The sequence below is a fragment of the Aphelocoma coerulescens genome, chromosome 27 (genome assembly GCF_041296385.1).
Source record: "Aphelocoma coerulescens isolate FSJ_1873_10779 chromosome 27, UR_Acoe_1.0, whole genome shotgun sequence".
NCBI classification, from domain to species: domain Eukaryota; kingdom Metazoa; phylum Chordata; class Aves; order Passeriformes; family Corvidae; genus Aphelocoma; species Aphelocoma coerulescens.
This window is the reverse complement of record NC_091040.1, coordinates 595539-614766: the sequence shown is the minus strand read 5'-3', so window position 1 is coordinate 614766 and position 19228 is coordinate 595539. Positions and strand designations below refer to the sequence as shown.

Here is a 19228-nt window from a genome sequence, read left to right as displayed (position 1 = left end):
CAATGGGATTCTCCATAATTCCAATAAAGTGGGTCAGTGGTTACTGATAATTTTGTGAGCAGGGCATTAGTACCTTTGAATCATACAATTTGCAGATGTATTAAAACTACTCATAAAGAAACAAGTTTTGGCCATGCTCAGTGCATGGCTGCCTGCAGGGCTTGCTCATGTAAACACAGCTCAGTTTAATTCCATTTTCAGCTAAACAATGCAGCAGAAAACCTCAAGCAAGCAATCTCCTCCAAAATGTTTCCAGGCATGATCTACTACTGTACTTTTTGAAAAAAGACACCATTTATACCATTACCAACCCAGTTACAGCCTGGCTTCCAACGGGACGTTGCCAGATCATAAAAGCAAACTCTTCTGATAATATCCAAGAGCTTACGTGTTAATAACTCCATTGACGGGTCTTGGTGCTCCACAGGGCTTGGTGGGATGGGATTCAGGAGTATTTGCAGCAGAAATACCCAAGTTTTCTAGTGGCTGGGATCCAGACACACTCTAAAGAAGGGTGAGAAAAACATAAATTAATAAAAGTTTCTTGAACAGCCACAATTTTCTTATTGCTGGGTTCTACTTGAGGATTCTGCACTGCAGCCATGGATTTCCACACGGGACTTCAAACCAGGGTTCAGAAGTCACTGTATGAACAGGAGACCAGGGACATAAGGAGATCTTAGGGAGCAGCAAGAGGATGGATACATGGCAGCTCTTTCATTCCAAGATCCAAAGGACTTTAATTCCCCTCAGGCAATCAGGAGCATGAAAGGCTGAGGGCTTTAGGGAGATTTTAGCATTTTGTCTCCATGGTGCAAACAAGTTCATCACCACCTGTAAACCTCTGCAGTCTCCCCTGCAGTTTGGTTTCTGTTCTGAGCCATGTGGTTGAAAGCTCCTGCCTAAGCACTTTGGGGGAAAACAGGGAGGGAGGGAGAGAGAGTGGAACAGACTTGCAAAACTGAATTTGCATTTTAACTCACTACCTGTGCAAACACAGTCCAAACAGCATTTTAAGGAGTGTTTTAAGTGAGTGTGAACCCAGGCTGTAGGGTTTGGATAGGAACAGGGCGAGTCCATAACGCTAAAAGTGCTGGATAAACACAAAGCTGCAAACACCTTTTTGGCAGAGGAAAGTGAGTAAAAACTGAGTTAAAGACACTGTGCTCCCCAATCCCTTCTGCCTGAGGTCTGAAACACAAACTCCCTGGCTCTGCAGGGAGCAGCAGAATTGTCACCAAGCCTCCAAGGACACACTGGCTTTGTACCTCCCACCAGGGACATTCCTGCTCCCCACCCTGGCATGGCCCGGAGTGTCCATACCTCTGGCAGTCATCACCTCCAGCCCCATCAATGCAGTGCCTTGTTTTCGGTGTCAGACATGCTCCTCCCTGGGGTTAAACTTCCTTTCTTCCTTCGTGCAGCACTTCCTACATTCCCTGCCCTGTCTCTCGCTGGGGTTCCCCCTTTGAGCACACATGGTGGTGATGTGGTTCAAGTACCAATAAAAAAGGCAAAAGCAGAGCTCTGACACCACACAGATGGTCAGCCAAGCCCCCCCTGCTTGGTCCTGACTCCATCCCAAACCCATCCGGATTGTGGTGATTAAATCCTCCCTGCAAACACCCCCAACTCAATAAACAACTAAACCAGGCCGTGGCAGTGCTGGATTAACGGTGTCCAGAAGAGCAGAAACCTGTGTCACCCAGGGAAGGGCCATTTCTAACAACTCAGACAACTTCTGCCTGGGCCTGTTTGAGGAACTTTGCTGGGGGTTTTACAATTCTGCTAAAAGAGACGTTTCTCCTATGGGGGAGCAAAGACAGGATGAGACCAGCTCTGCCACCCAGAGAGACACAGGAGCAAGATCAGATCACACCTGAGCCATCAAGTAAACCCAGCTCCCCAGCCAGGTGAAGTCAGTGCAGGAGCTGAACACTTTTCCTCTGCTTTCCAGAGGCTTGGCAAGGCTGAGCCTTCACGTGACACCCGCCGGAGGCACCCCCGGGGCAGCAGGGCGGGTACTCATGACTCATAAGCTCTTTAGAAATCGTTTATTTTCTTCTCCAGAAAGGGTCTTGAAGGAGGAACTTCTCCAAGAGCTTGCTCCGTGTCTTGCTGGTTCCAGATAGGAACAGAGGGAGTCAGCTGCTTCCTGTGGAGGAGCTGGACAGCATCAATACAACGTGTATTTATCAGGAGCAGCCCAGGCTCTCTTTATCACCCTGAGATGGGTGTACCCTGACACATGAGCAGAGCCAACACCTCCTGGTGCACCTCCCAAGGCCACACTGTCCTCCAGGGCTGGCTGGGCAGCCAGGCCAGGATCCAGAGCAGCATCCCTCGCACCAGGATCACACCCCTGCTCCTGATTGAGCTCTTCTATGTGTTTTGAGTCTGGAAGTCCAGGTCCTTAGGATCCTGGGGGGTGTCAAAGATTCAACTGTAGCACATCTGCTGTTGCGTATCAGGGCAGCAAAGCTGCTGTGTGCGGACAGGTAGCCATGAGCTAATACCAGGAATGTCCCCTGTATTCCCAAAAAACCCCAATAAAGCAGGCAAGGTTCAGACCTTCACCTATTACCAGATATTGCCCCCTAATTAAATATTTTGAGTGCAGCCCCTTCACTAGACAAGCAATCCAAGGAACCAAAATCAACAGTCAAGTTATGTCTTCAGGGCTTCGTGTTATTTCCATCTTCAGGCAAAAAAATTTATTCACCTACTGAGCTTCCATTTCCCAGCAGATATTCCCAGACCCTATTTGCAAAGCCCTTCCCTCCACTGGTGATAGGATTAGTTCCTCCTGGGGATTATCAGCCACATCCCACGTATGAAGCTGATGCCCAAGGACACGTATCCTGCGCGCACGCCGGCCAAGGGAGGCACTCATGAGAGGAGGAGATCCAAGGGAGCTGGGGGTGGGACAGGATGGATTCCTCCCTTTGCTCCACGTTGCAGATGTGTCTCTTGCTCTGCCAGTCTGGGGGGGGGAAAAGCCTGGAGGGTGCCAAAATGATAAGCACCTCTCCAGGAGAGGCCCAAGAGATCCCCTTCCAGTAAGAGCCCTCACGCACCACCGGGAATGTCTCTGGGTAATCTCTGGCTCGGAGCAGATCAAGGCTCTGACTCAACACCCCGCCCTAATGAGCAGCCCTAATTAAGCACAAGCCCAGGGACTGGGTGCTGGAGGCAGCAGTTCCAGGGGTGACACTTCCAGCACTGTCACAGAGAAGTTGGGAGTGTGGAGTGATGTGTGTGTCCCTGGGGAAGGGGAATAAACACCCTTCTGAAGAGCAGGCTCCAAGAAGGCACACAGGGCTGCAGGAGTGGCCACAGGAAAGCGCCAAGCAGAAAATTTCGAAGTATTGCATATTATCACTCAGTATCAGGAAATCTCTGACAAATTCTTACCAGGGACAGAGGAAAACACTCCAAGGACAATTTTATGGTCACTTCTAGTGAAGTGTTTTTACCTGTATCAACTACACTGAATACTGGTCCGTGAACCTCAAGCTGCAGTGACACCCCATTTTTAGCCAGTCGTGGCATTAGGAGAGAAAAGCAGGAATGCTGCAGCTTGGGACAGAAAAGCAGGAATGCTGCAGCCTGGCAGCAGAAGTTTGAGCCACACAGGGACCATCCTGCTCTTCCTATTCCACCACAACTTCCAAACCCTCCACTTTAATACGTCTGTGTGTCCCCCAGGATCCTAAGCAATCACAGGCAGGCTGAACAGTACGATCAAGCCTTTAGTCTGTGCCCTACATTTCTGCATTAAATAATAAATACCTGGCACTCTGCATAGTTTCCAGTGCATCTCACTGCAATCATTAATGCCCTTTCCAAGGGGGAATGATCAGGCAGATATTAAATAGCCACATCTTTAGCAGCCTTTGCTAATCATGCTGCTCTCAGTTTGAGGTACTTTTTTGCTGTAGGGAAAGGATTAGTTAGGATTTTAAAGCTTCACAAAATGCTAATGCATATTACAAAGGTGCCCCCAGGAACTCTGTTCTAAAAGGTGTTTAAATCCTATTGTTTACTAACCCCAAAATAAGGCAGGAGGGGGTGAGCTACAGACCAAGATCAGTGATTCCCACCTGGAGTCACAGGGAAGAGCCGCCCCAGGAGGCCAGTCCCATGGTTTGAGCATCCCTCTGCCCCACAGCTTAAGGGATGACCCTTCCCTCCCCAAAACTGGGGAAGGAAGCACTGCAGATGAAGCCCCTGGAGCAGTCAGTCCCACTGCTGGCACTTACCAGCCGCTCAGCCCCAGGCTCCAGCTTAACTTCAGCTCTAACGGGACGGGACGAATCATCTACTGCAGGATCAGGGGGTGATGCTTCACCGAGAACTATCAGCCCCTGGAAGAGAGGGAAGGGAACAGGAATTAACTGCAGATCCTTCGGTCTCCACAGGGATGATGCACACCCATCGTCCCCCCAAACCCCGAGGCTGCACAGCAGGCCTTGAACTCCCACTATGGCTTCCAGATGTGATGTCAAACCCAATCCTCGGCTGCTGCCTAGGTTTTCCTGACAGCTAACTCAGAGAGGGAAGGACAGTGGCTGGAGCCAGCTCACATGCCTCCAGCCCATTAACAGGAGACATTTAGCTCCCTCTTGGGCAAAGCTGCTGAACCACTGCTTGTCCCGCTTCCCACCCCTCCCCTCCTCCCCACCAGCAGCTCCAGGGACACACATGCCAGCCAAGCCAAAGGAAGCATTCTGCTGAAGCAGAGAGCAGGAAGCGACTGCTTTCATCGTACAAAGTGCAACTGGCCATCACAGCCAAGCAAACAGTTTTGAGTGGGTGCCAAAAATCTACAGTCAAACTTGTTACTCGGAGCAGACTTCCCCCCCCCTCCCCGAAGAAGTGGTATTTACAAAAATTCAATAAGGAAAGAAAGACATTGCTATAAACTTAGCAGGACAAAGCACAGTGGCTGAGCACTGTTTTATCAGGTTTAACATATGCTGTCCTGCTTCTGTTTTACTCTGAGTGAAGCTTTATCTAAAGGCAGGACTGCTCTGCTCTCGGAACAACACAAAGTGAAATAAAATCATTGTCATTATGCATATTCTGAGCTGTATTATAACAAAGCAGGGCAAAATGTGCAAGGGATTAGGGAGTTGGTGGAACCTACAGACCACGAACACAGTCCAGGACAAAGACAAGCCCCACGAGTTGCATTTGGTCAAACAAGGAACCATGAAGGGGCTGCTCAGATCAAAACAGGCAGATCAGTCATCTGAAAACAATTCTGGAGGTTGCACAGTGTATCACAGCAAAGTGAGCCTGGAGGGGAACCGGGGCACGTTATCTGGAGAGAGGACAGGGCTACAAGGCTTCCCTCAAAGTCCACCAAGTCAAATCCCATGTGACCGGTGCCATGGGACACAGTGGAAGTCACCTGCAGTTCAGTGGCAAGGGGCTGGAACCGGGTCCCTTCCAACCCAAACCAGCCTGGGATTCTGGGATTCGAAGGATGATTATCTGCCTTGACACAACCGGCTGTTCAACACATCCATGGCTTTCCAGAAAGGTGGTGGCAGTTCTGGGACAGTTTAAAAACCGTTCATAAACTAAATCCAACCACAGGTGGCCTCTGACCAGCAGTGAGGAAGCAGCTGGTGTCTGAAACATACGTGATGTTGGTTTTCTAGAGTTTTCTGGCATCCCAGAAGGATGTTTAGTGGATGAGAGGGGCTGGAAGTCTAAACTCCAATACTTCTGGGATTTTCCTCTACTCTTGAAAGATCCTCTCCAGAAGCAGCCCATCACCTTTCAGCACTGCTTCTAGAAACATCCTTAGCCATGGTGTAGCAAAGAGCTTGGTCAGCTCCAGAAAATGCAGAGACTGGGACTGAATCCAAAATTGGGAACAAGGATACTGCTTCCCTTTGACACCCCTGAAAGCATCCGGGCTTCTTGTATGCTCAGCGAGAGGAGCAGGTGGGGAAAGCTGGGCATCAGGAACAGAAGCTGCCACCAAGGACTTCTGCCTCTGGATAAAGGCAGGGGATGAAGGGAGCTGCTCCATGCCCCAGGATGCACAATTGTGAAATGAAACAAAACCACCCGATGACCTTCATGGACATCCAGAGCCTTACATTTACTGTACACACTCTTCCAATCCAAAAGCACAACAGCCTGCTATTTTTAAATGCCTGAAACAGGGTATTTTACAATCAGCTCTGAGCACACGCTCCCTGATTTGGTGTTTTCCTCCACATCTCACCCGGCTCTGACTGAGCCGATCCGAATGTGCCGAGAGCACAATTCCTGCTGAGACACCCAGGCAGCAGTTTATCCTCAAAACACAGGGTTATTTTTGACTGCCTGGTCCTTCCCTTGCTTTGATCTGACACAGCAATGTGTCTTTCTTGAAGGGTACACTGGGATGTAAACTCTGACATATAAAGGTAATTAACCTAAAAAAGAATGAAAGAGAATTTCTTTGAACTTTAGAACTTGTAAAACTCTGAATTCCTGCAGCACTATATTTTAACCTCCTTATGGCCAAATAAGCTAGAGTTATGTTGATAGAAAAAACAAGGTTTTTCCAAATTCTTTAACTGTTTTCCTTGTACAGTTTGAAGCCAAATCCATTCCAAAAAGCTTGAGTGTTATTAAAACACAGGGTTGTTTCTTTAGTCCCCTATTCTTGTTCCAAGTCCTTTTAAGACTCTCTCTAGTTTTTCATTGGTGCAAACAGAATCTGTTTTACAACCATCCCAGAGCTCAATGACATCAAGATAACGACAGCTGGGTGCAGGAATAATCTCCAGCAAGTCCTTTCAGAGATGGGCTATGTGATATTCGTGGTTCTGTTTTTTTCTTCTTCAGGCAGAACAGCCACTACCCAAAACACTCAAGATTTGAATCCCCCCTGCACCCTAAGCAGTATGTTTTATCTTAAATTCATGTATTGGGTTATCACAGTTGAGTTTTGGTTTGAAAAAATCAAAGAGGATGATCCTGTTGGCCAGAACCTCGTTTCAGACCTGGAGGCTGCAGCCTCAGAGAAAAACACAGGGGATGCTTGTAACCATTTTCAGTCCATTTCATGAGCCTGTCAAGTTGTCATCACCTGGTGAAAGCCCTGAACCTTCCACATCACTACTGGAGTTTTCTCGTTTCTTCCATTACATAACTTTTAGCATATAAATGTTCAGCTATTTTGTATTTTGTACTTAAAACCATGCTGCACCATCAGCTTTAAGACAGAAGGAAGATGATCCTTTCTGAAGGATCATTTGCCCACTTCCCAGAAGCCTTCTGCCCTAATCTCAGTAATGGATTCTGCTCACAAGCCGTGCTCTTCCACCTCCTCATTTAGAGCCCTCACTCACTCAATTAAGCCTGTTTTTCTACACAGCTGCATCCAAGTCCAGTCTCCCTCCCCTGCTTTCTACCCCCTGGAAGCCTCTCCCCACCACCCCCAGAGCAACACACATCTTGGGAAAGGCGTTTGCCAGACTGAATTCCTGAGGATCTCTCAGTCGATGCAATACCAGGAGCCTTCTTGCCACAAACTCCAGACATTCCTCCCTCCAAGGCCTGACATTTAGATGTGCATGCCTGAACAAGTCTCCGTAACAATCCCTTCCTCATCCCTTCTCTGCTCTCCCCCATTCTCCCACCATCTGAGAGCAACTCTAAAAAAATAATTCCTTCCACAGAGAAAGGTCAGCACCAAGAAATGATCTTTTTCACGAAACAGACTCAATTTTAAGCCTGTGCTGGGTGATAGCCTCCAAACTAACTTCCTCCACAGGCCACTCCCTTTCCCACTAAGTCTCAGTTATTCTTATCCCCATCTTTGGCTACTCCCAAAAAGAAAGAATCAGAAGGCTTTAAAAAAATATCAAATAAAAAGAGAAAGGTTTAAGCGATGGGGAACAGCGTCACACACGCAACAGCACCAGCTCTGCTCGGCACCAAAGACTGACTCTAGAGTAAGGTATTGCTCCCTTCACGTTATTGTACTGAACCAGGGACAGGAACTACACACAGCCCATGCCAAATTGCATTACAATTAGTCACAGCTTTGCAATCTGTTTTGGGAGAGAGGCAGGGGGGAAAAAGCATCAGACTTTGCATCCGCACTCTCTGGTGTCAGAGAGAGCCATTAGGAGGCAAAGCAGAACCACAGGCACCCAAAGGCATCCTTGCTCCTCACCTTATTGGCTCTAATCTGCTTGTAAATGTCCGTTTGCTGCCGGATTCGGTATTCCAGGTCCGAGACGTGGGCTTGGAGCCAGTTCCAGCGGCTGACGATGGCGGCACGGTCTGCTGCCCATCTCCACTCTGCCCTTCGCCTCCTGCAACAACACAGAGGGGAAGGGGGGTTATTCTGAGTGTGATTTTAATTACACAGGCCACAAAAATCCAAGGAGAACTGACAGACAGATCAAAAGCTCCATCCTGGATGGCAGAACTGATACCATCTCACTGCTAATAATTACCAAGGAATTACAGACATGCTGCAAGGACCATGTCTCTGCAGAGCAATATTCCAACATCTTCAGTCACATTCCAGTGACTGAAATCTTTAAAAAAAAGTCTGTCATCAGTCCCCAAATCCACCTGAACAGCAGCTCATACCATGTGGCCACAATTAAACCTCAGGGACAAGTTTCACAACCACCACTGCTGGGGTTTGAAAGTAAAACCATTGCTTGGAGAGGACCAACAGGGCCAACCTTGCACAAGCTGCTCCCCTGCAATGAGGTCCTGCACAGCATAGAGCAAGCAACAGCAATGCAGACCTGATTTCTGCATCTGATGGACGGACCCAGCAAATAAAGAAGCCAGAAAATAACATCAACTGTCATCAAAACACCCTCAATCCCTACTGCTGCACTCCAGGGCAGAAAGGAACACAAAGATGGTAAGGAACGGATAAATCCACGGCTCCACTCTCCACATTAAAAGCCACAATACCATGAAAATATATCCTAAGCATCCTGATTCCTGTGGATAGATATTAAGGTTGCCCAGAAAGGAAGAAAGCCCCGACATGGTGTGGAAACAAAGCATCAGCAGAAAGTGCTGACAAATCCAGTGTTGCTGCACAAAGCCTTTGCCACATATGGATGCTTAGCAATTAAGAAATTAATCACCAAATAATTCCCTTTGCCCATCTCCCCCTCCTTCTGTGTAGCAATTTTGAACCAGCCAGAGCATGTGGGGCAGGAGAGCCACAGCAACGTCCAGATGTTTCCTCCAAAATCAAACCAGAAAGTCTTCTGCTGAGATTAACCCATTTCAGAGCTGAAACCAGCCACTACAGCAGAAGCAGCACGTGGTAAATGAGGTTTTGTACTGAGGCAGCCCCAGCTGCAGATGGGAAGGAGCAGAAATCATCAAGTTTTTTTAAAAATCTGCACCTCCTGGGCCTCTGCCCTGATTTAGGCATAACTGCTAGCAAATGCACTTGCCTAAAAATGAAATAAATACAAAAAAGTCCCAGGTTTATTACAAGTTTCAAATCAACTAATAGAAATACCCTGAAAAGGAGGAGTTGGTTGCTTCAAACTGCAAGTGAAACCCATGCACGTAGAACAAGACACGTCATCCACGTTCCTGCTGGACCTTCGGCTGCACGGGCGACGTCCCTGCACAGCCACTGTGGATGAGGCCACATTCCCACAGAACAGGCAACGGTACCCGCTGCCTTCTGCCCTCCCAACCTGCTCCAAGACCTTTTCCAAAACACCTTTAGAAGTTCAAGCCCTTCTCTCTGGAAAAACCTCCCTCTGTAAAGCCAGAATTTGGCAGTTTGCTCTTTGGGGATCCACAGAACCCTGGGAATTATTTTTAGAAGTAAGTTTTTAGAATCAAATGCTGCTGAGAGCACATCCGAAGTGCCAATTCCCTGGTTTGCTTCTCCCAACATTACAAAGAACCTCTGCCTGCTGGAACACTGGCCTGTGCTGTTAAATACAACCCATTCTTTTGCTCAGATTACACAGAAATTGAGATTAAGTATGAAAAAATAGTTTTAAATCCATTTAGTTTCCTAAGTGACATGGCAGCACAAGCAGCAGCAGACCTGCTCCTCACCTTAAAATCAGGACACATCCTACCCCAGAAAAACCCACTGGATTTGAACCAAAAATAACCCAAGAAAGCGAAACACAGTAATGTACACTTCATCCTCTGACACCCTGCGGCAGCAGTGGAGGAGGGGAAGAACAGAATGATGGCTCAGCCACACTTTCCAAAACAGCACCGAGCGTAGTGTGTCTCTATATTTAGAACTGAGCCTTTCCCAGTTGGTTCCACCCTTCCCTGCGAGGTGCTGCCAGCAACATCCTGGGATGGATGTTCCCCTCATGGGGATCAGCTGTAGGATAAGGACCTACGGATATTCCTCAGCTTTAATGTCTCCATAAGCGTGTTGTGAAAATTATTCTTTTCTCATCTAGCATTAGAAAGGAGCAACCGTGCACAACATAGAGTGTGATGTCCTGCAGTGACCACTGGGAATCTGAAACCTCCACTTGCTCTGGGGAAGAGGGAAACCCACTCCTTTCTTTCTAAACCTGAACAGAGTCTACAGGAAAGATGGAGAGGGACTTTGTACAAGGCCACGGAGGGACACGACAAGGGGGAATGGCTTCAAACTGATAGAGGGAAGGGTTAGATTGGATATTGGGAAGACATTCCTTCCTCTGAGGGTGGTTAGGCCCTGGCATAGTGGTCACTTAGCTCCAATGCCCTGCCATGGCAGGGACACTTTCCACAAGTCCAGGCTGCCTCCAAGCCCCGTCCCACCTGGCCATGGACACCTCCAGGGATGGGGCAGCCACAGCTGCTCTGGGGACCCTGTGCCAGGGCCTGACCACCCTCTCAGGGAAGGATTTCTTCCCAATATCCCATCTCAATCTCAGCTTCAAGACCCTCAGTCAGTCTATCTGCCCACCAGTCCATACTGCTTTCTGCTGAGTCCATGCAGCTGAATTCCAACCAGACAGAGACAGCCCCAGCAAACTGAGGGAATTAGAGACCAGCAGACTTATTTTTCACCAGGAGACTGCCCTGCTAAAGGCCCAGCTGCAAAGTGAGCAGAGCAGATCCACCAGCTGCTGCTAAACCATCCTGGTAATGACATGGAGCTGCCGTGGAGCTAGAACTGATTTCAGACTGGAAAGTTACAGGCTGAAGGGGAACTACATCATCATAACCACTTCAAGGAGTCAGCAGAATGAACGAGAAATGGCCACTGGGGTCTGGAGGGAGATTGTTTCTGCCACTCCAAGCACCTGAGCAAACCCAAACCATCTTGATGTTAAATGAGGAGTAACAGGTCACACTGGAAGAAACAGTCGATGTCAGAAGAGAGAGAAACACAACAGAGAAACACTGAGAAACTCTGCAGGCAGCCAAGCAGGCTGAGAGCTGGAACAGCCATGGGAGGGACTCGCTGGGAACCAGAGAGTGCCTTTGGCAGTGATGCCAGGAGGCGGCACAGCCCGGGGCACCCGGCAGCTCCGAGAGCCTCGGACACTCGCAGGTTAATGCCACAAAGTGAGGCAATAAGCTCCAGCTTTCCAGGCACTTTCCATATGGTTCCCCTCCTCCACTCTGTACTGGCATATTCCCTGGGGCTCTGCTGTCCCCTGGAAGGCAGTCACCTTCCAATGCAGAGGTCATGCTGTATTCACTCCCCTCTTTCCTACACAGCTTTGGACAGAAAAAAATCACCAAAGAGTGGTTCAAAGGGGTTTGAGACCTTCCTCCCAAAAACACACAGCTCAGCCTCCCTCACCTTCCAGAGGCAAACTGGGACAGTGTCAGCCCCTTCCCTGGAGGAGCCTCACCGTGGCATCAGGACAGAGCCCCCGAGGCACAGGATGGGACCTTTCCTCAGTAAGACAGCCAGTATCTGCCCACTGGGTGAGGCTGCAGCACTGGGAGTCCGGAGATGCCTGCCAGGTGACCACAGCTGGGGGGGAATGGATGAGCCTTAAGGTCCCTTCCCACCCAAGCCATCCCGGAATTCTGTGACTGTGACACACCCATGTGCCCTGCTCACACAGACAATTCTAAGCATTATCCTTGAGCAATACACAAATGCAATTTTAAAAATTGCTCTTGTAATCTTAAACTGTGCTTCACTAAAGAAAGAGATTTGAACCCCATTCAGCTGCTATTTTCCACTTTGCTCCATATATTAATCACATTCATTCTTCAGCTCACCAAGCTTTTATCCTTTTTTAATTATTATTATTTTGGATCGATGCAAAACCAGATCAGTGTGTGGAGCAAGAGTTAAAGCTCTGCCAAACCCACTCTCATGACGACTCCGAGGGAAGAAGAGAAAACCCCACAAGGCTCGAGAACAATCTCATTAGCTGATTGTAACATTTCTGCCTGCAAAGAAGCCAAAGTGAACAATTTGTTCAGCTGAACACCCACCCCCACCCCTGGACAGAACCATCAGCTTTGAAGGGCTCTTCTATTCCCAGCATGTGCTCGGCACTCTGCTGAATCTTCCAACCTCCCCTCGGCTCATTCATTCCCATATTCACACAAACCCAGGACCTCCAGAGCCTGGGAGTGAAGACTTATTTCCACTGAAAAACCCCCACTGCTCAGGGAAAACTTGGGAGCACAAATCCTGAAGCACAAGAAGGGCTAAGCCAAGCTCCTGCCCAAGACAGAGGCCAGCAGCCCAGGGACCAGCATGATCTGCATTCCAACACAGCTCATCCCAATTGCCCCCCTTTTGCTGAGAGAGAGACATTGAAACCACGCCACCCCCCCAGCAACCACCCGGATCAGGGTATGCAAGGGTTGGTCTGGCATCTTTAGTTCATTTCTATTAAAAAAAACAATAAAAGAAAAAAAAAGGTGGCCCAAGGCAGCTGTTCAAAGATGCCTGAACTGCACAGGAATCACAGCACAACCAGAAATCACAGCCTGTGGCAACTCAGCAGAATCCAAACTTCCACTACCCCAGCTGCAGAAGGAGTGTCCAGCCCACGGCCTAACATGTCCCAACAGCCCCTCATCCCGAGGGAATGCTCCAAATTGGAGTTCATTCATTGTGTTCTCCCCACTCTCCCCTCTCACTGCTGCAGCCAAAGCTTTGCCCCCAGGCCACTCTCCTGGCAGTTTCTCTCCCCAGAATATCCCCACATCCCTTCCTAGTGCAAGGCAAATGCAGCCTAAGGACCCAAGGAAACCCTTGGATGAGTACAAAACTCAATCCTCAAACAGACCTACAGATGGGGAAACCAAAGAGGGAAATGAAAAATACCAAAGTGAAACAACTGCCAAGGTGGGGGGACAGGGACCCCCCCAACCTGCTCATGGCACCGAAAAACCTGAAGCTACAAAACCACCTTCAACTCATCCTACCACTCACACACTGTCCTGTGACTCACAAGTTTAACTACTTCAGAAGCTGCATAATGAAAATACACTGGAATCCACTCTGAGAAAGTTTCCCCTGAGTAAAAAGTCAGGGGATTATTTATGTTGTTGAACATCATCATCATCATCATCATCTCCATACCTCAAGGTCAGGCTTAACTTCACAAGACTTAAATGTCTGGCATGCAAGTGCTTTCACAAAGTGTCCTCAGAAAAGGAACTAAACCAAGCCATCCTACTAAATTACCCTTCTTCCTTGAACTACCCTCAAGACCACGCTGGATGGGGCTCTGAGCAACCTGGCGTAGCAGAAGGTGCTCCTTCCCATGGCAGGGGGCTGGAGCTGGATGATCTTTGGGATCACTTCCAACCCAAACCATTCCACTATTCTATTTAATTCTAATTATTCTATTTAATTCTAATTGTCATCTATTCCATGATTTCCCTTAAACAGAGTATTTAGAAAAATAGTATATGCCACTTAGAGGAATCCCACTAAGTGGGCAGGGAACAACCCAGCAAATTCTATGCAGACACACAGAGACACACGGAGCACACAAGCTGTACCCAGTTTCTCACCAGTAAACAAGAAAACACCATTTTATTTACCTCCTGTTTTTAGCTCAGAGCAACACTGCTGGCTGTGAATCACCACCCCAGCACCTGCAGAAACTGTGACATCAGTCCTCGCTCCCTGTGCCACGCTCGGGGCCTGGCTGTGCTGCAGGAATGGAGTTAAGGTCCCATTATCAGAGCAGCTCCAGAGCACTGCCCAAGGCTGGACTCAACGGTCTTAACAGGTCTTTTCTAACTGAGAGGATTCCACAATTCTGTGAAGGTGAAAGTGCACAGCCCCAGGTGCTACACGAGGCTGGTGTGCAGTGACACAGCATCTCATCCCGACTAACGCCGGGGCCTCGGGGTCTGGATCCTGCCGTGGAGCACCCACGGTGACTCACTGGGACGCTGAGTCACTCCCCATCTGTGCTGGCCCTTCCCAGCCCATCCACAATCCCAGTGGAAACACCCGAACCTCGAGAGGAACACGCGGCAGCTCCCACCAAAGCCTGGAAATGGCAGAATGGTGTCTCAGAAGTACTTTTGTGCTATTTCAAATCCAAGGGCCCCAGATCTTTACACCATGACATTTATGCACTGCCCCAAGCATTTATTCAGCTGACTGTCTGAAAAACAGCCATTCCCAGCTCTAGCTGCTCTTGAGCCCTTGGCAGCGACAATTGTTCTGTGACAATAGCCAAAAATTCGGATTTTATTCTTTCGGCTACGCCAATGCAATACTTTGGGCCCTGTCTGTACCCTGTTTAGCACCCATGGACAAAGGTGTGGGGAGAGAAGGGGAAGGCGAGGGAGCAAGGTGGGGTAGGACAGGAGGTGGGATCAGAAGAGTGTAGGATCAGAAGAGTGTGGGACCAGAAGAGTGTGGTCACCACAAGCTGCCTGTTACACCAGGAAAACCAACTCTCCAGAGGCACAGCAGAGCAGTCAGCTGAAAAATACTGTTTTAAGAGAATTTATTGGACCTGTTTTTCAGTAGAGCTCTCCACATGCTCACGGGCACTGAGGCAGGCAGAGCAGAGCAGCTCGAACTGCCCCTGTGCAGATTCTGCCTGATCACCATCACTCCAGACATTAAGGCAGTTTCTTACTCCCTTGCAGCTAAATCCAGGAACGAGAAGGTGACACTACACCAGGCACCAAAGTTCCAATTGCATTCAGTTCATTGTGATTTTTTCCCTTAGTGCTCAGATTAAGATGCCATTCTCAACATTTCAAACTATGAACCAAGAATGCCCACTTTTCCCTCAAAATGCCTAAAATACAATTGCTCCAGTTTACAACAAACATCTTCCAGGAGCATATCCTTCTTTTTGCTGAGTAAGGGTCTGTATCAAGATTATAATTTTGCTTACAGCAGCTTCCCAGTAGGTCTGGGCTGCACAGGAGAATCATCACCCTTCTTAGACTCAGTTTTCATTAGGAGTTAAAATTCTTCTACAAGAAAGAAGAAAGTGGCAGAAGCACAAAGTCAGTGGAAATTCTGCTCTTCGTTTTTTCTCCTCTTCACACTAAACGCAGGATCTCACCAAGAGATTTATAACTTTCTTCTGGCAAACTCAAGAGCTGAGGACCAGCGACTCCTGTCCACTAAGAGGATACAGTAAGTGACTACAGGGGTTTGACATCTCCACTAACACATCATGAGCACAACCAGCAACAACCACAAGCCATTATCTTGAATACTGCAACTCCATCCTAAAGCTCTGCTTGCTGCCAAAGCAAAGAAAACACCAGAAGAACAAAGCAGCCACTTCCCAGCTCCTGGTCTCCCTTCAGCACCATGAGATCACCTCACACTTGGCAGCATGGGACGATGTGACTTTCTGGATTGATGGAAAACAAGTTTCCCTGAAAATAATGCAGTTAAAACATCAAAGAGAAGGAAAGGGGTGTTCAGCATTCTACGTTCTTCAAACTAAACTGAGAGCACAACAGAGAGGAGACAATTACGGCACAGAGTAAACTGGTTGAAAAGTTATTACACTTGTTCCACAGCAAAGCCCTTTGTATGCGTGCAAGTAGAGGAGTTTGGTGTCCAAGTGGGGGAGCGTTCACTGCAGCCCATTAGTGCCACAGTCCCTGGGGGAACAAGAATAGAGACTATGCAAATCAGGATCCATTGTTAAAAGGGAAAATTTATTTCACATTCCTGAGCAGCAGTGTTCCTGGAGCATAACAATTGGAGAGGCCCTTCTGCTGAGTATGGCACATTTTTATGCTCCACAGTAAATCAATATTCCGTAATACAGAAACTACATCAAATTATTGCCAGGGTGAGGATGGTAGCTCCGAGCTGTGGTGAGGAGCGCTAACACAACACCGTGTCAGGACAGGACTTATTTGGGACGTGTTTTCATTGTTTAGGAGGGTTACTGAAGGCAGAATTTATGGAATGATTTTCCAGGATGTTAAAACCTTCCAGCTCATACCGTAAGGCGAATGACACCAACAAAGGCATTTCCTGATTGTGCTGCTCTCAACTTGATCTAAACAAGTGCCACTACAGTTGTCTCAGTGTCCCAAAGCTTCCCCACTTGGGCAGCACCAGCAAAACAATCTCACAATGAGACATCCAAGAAAAAAGCAGAGTTAATCTCAAAGCAAAGAATTCTTCCTTGCAAGAGGGGAATTGACTATTCCTTCAGTATTTACCAAACCTCCCAACAACGGAGCTCACTACACACTGACACAGGATGCAGAAACTTGTTTTCAACTCAGCCACTTCTGATCACCGTCACTCCAGGATGGAAGTGAGCAGGGGAACAAATAAAACCTGCTTTCAGTTTCCTCTTAGTTTATCTTGCAGGAGATAGACTCTTCCTCTTTGCACCCACCCACTGCACCCAGTAAGCACCGACAGAGAGGAGGGAGCAGCACTGGATACTCCCATCTTTCCAGAGATGAAAAAGCAGCTTCAGTCTCTTCACTTCTCATTATGCAGCCGTTAAGACCTGAGGTCAAAGGGTGTTTTGTCATGGCTCAGGGGGACCAGGGGGGCTTTTGTTTAACTCCACAGGTTCTGCAGCCCAAGATCAAAATGAAACTTCAGGATAAGTGATTACACTGAAACAGGCTCAGCTCGAGGCCTGGGAAATTTCTGCACAGCTGGGATGACCTCACCCTCCTTATCTGCTCTTTCATGTCCTGGGAGGAAGAGGAGAGAGCTCTGCAAACATGTCTCCAAATGCAGAATTCCGACACAAAGTTTGTGTTCCTGAACACAGCTCTGAGATCACAAAATTACGCTCTGCTCTGTACCTGGAACATAAAAGCTCTAAATCCTCCTCACAAAAGTCTCCTAAAAAGGTTTTTTTCAGTTTTCCTCACAGTTCATTAGAGCAAGGAAGATTTTAAGCTCACACAAAGGCAGCAGTCAAGAACTCCAGAGAGTTTTTGACTCCCAATCCCTGGAAATGTTCAAGGCCTGGGGCTTGGAGCAACCTGGTCTAGTGGAAAGTGTCCCTGCCCATGGCAGAAGTTCCCAGCAGTGCCAAAAATGGACCGGGCTTGGAGCAAGGGAGAACTAATCCTGGATTTTAGGGAACACTGAAGCAGCAGAGCAGCATCAATGCAGAACTGCATCAGTGGTGTGAACTCACCCAGCAGGTGCAGTCCCAAGGCTCCCTCCCTTCCAGGGGAGCAGCAATCTGCAGCCTTTGGGAGAGCACTGCTGCACGAGTGCAATCCCAGCTCAGGCCCACTCACTCAGGGGCTTGCCCTGATTTCCAAGCCTTCAATCCCAGTAGCTTCAGAGCTGTAGGAAAAATGAAATTTCCTTTTCTTTTTTTGGTTGAAGCACAGGGAGGTCATCCCTGTTCAAAGCAACAGGAACACCATGGCTTTTAGGGATCGAGAACACCTACTGGATCCAGATACCGTCTGTGGTGCTGTGCTCAGCTCCTCTGCAGCCCCTCTTAGCACAAGTCCCTCCCCAGGCCTCTCGCAGCACAGCCCCCAGCAAAGACCACCCCTTCAGTGTAAACCAGCACGAGAATAAAGCTACACATCAATATTAAATCTGAAGGTCATTTAGTCAAAGGAAGGGGCAGCCATGCTATTTCAGGCATCGATCCAAGGAAAGTTTCCTCTCTCAACCCAAAGAGCTCTTCCAGTTAACATAGAAATAACACATTTCTGGCCTCCAAGCCCTTTATCTAAGAAATGGGATAAAATAATCCTGGCTGAAGGACTGCTGCATAGCACAGGAGCTTGGAAGAAGTCCAGAGAGAAATGGAAAGGCAGAGGGACAAGAGGAGACTGATGTGAGTCACGCTATGCTTGGTTTTGCCTGGAGCCAGAGAAACACGGCGGAAAGGGGTCATGGAGCATCAGGATGGCACGGGCAGGGAGAAGGGCAGCTGCTTCCAGCTACTTAACCGTGGCCAGGCAGCACCAGAGGCAGCAGATCAGAAGGTATAAACTATGGAATTAGCAATTGTGTTCTACAGCAAAGATGCAGAAAGGTTTCATGGCACTGGATCAAATCTGAGACTGAGATCCCTGTGGATGCAGGGGAAGCTGCTGGTTTGGGGTAGGTAAACTTGGGGCACCAGAGGAAGGAGCTTTGGGCAGAGCTGTCCTGGGGGTGGGTGGAGATGGCCAAAATAAGGCTGTAAAATCCAGTTGTATTTCCATGAGAAGAAAGGCACAATCTGCATTGTTTGGCCACGTGAAACCCCTTTTATCAGCAGCTCTGGCACACAAAGGACTGAAGAAACACTGGATTCAAACATCAAATGGGAGACACAAAAGAGCATCTCTGCTTTCCAAGAAAGGGCTGAGCTCTGACCAGGTCGAAGAATCTTCCAGAAGAGCAACTCTGGCCACTAATGAATGCCACTAATGAAGGGTTTTCAGGGAGCTTCCCATCTCATCTGCATTCAACTGACATTCGACACATCATGTCACTTCTCTCCACTCCTCATCACAGCTTTGGCACCAGTGGACGTCTGTCAACACCCATGAATTTCTCAGGCATTCCTGGCTCCTTTATCAAGTTTTCCATCATTTAATGAATCTCATTTAATGAATCTGCAAATCCCTCTGCATGGTCCCACAGAGCACAGTTTAAGAGAGCCACTATTTCAGCCCATACTAACTTCTGAACGTGTTTGTCAGAAACAATTTTAAACCCCAGCAATTTCTGGACAGTAGAAAGGAGGAGTATTTCACCCAACGTACGGCAGAGGTGGCACATGCTGGAGCTGAACAAACTCTGGATGATCTGCTAGGAAGTGATGGAGACAAAAAGGAGCCT

General features: G+C 48.2%; 1 protein-coding gene across 5 annotated transcripts in view; it reads right to left on the bottom strand.

Annotated features, from left to right (window-relative positions):
* Positions 1–19228, bottom strand: part of KANSL1 (KAT8 regulatory NSL complex subunit 1) — an 81581-nt gene that overhangs the window by 13700 nt on the left and 48653 nt on the right. For all 5 annotated transcript variants that reach the window (XM_068996282.1, XM_068996284.1, XM_068996281.1 and 2 more), the window contains 3 exons: positions 8189–8330; positions 4263–4367; positions 389–504 (listed from right to left, as the gene is read on the bottom strand). In XM_068996282.1, the coding sequence (XP_068852383.1) occupies positions 389–504; positions 4263–4367; positions 8189–8330 (363 nt within the window). The remainder of the gene's footprint in view (positions 1–388; positions 505–4262; positions 4368–8188; positions 8331–19228) is intronic.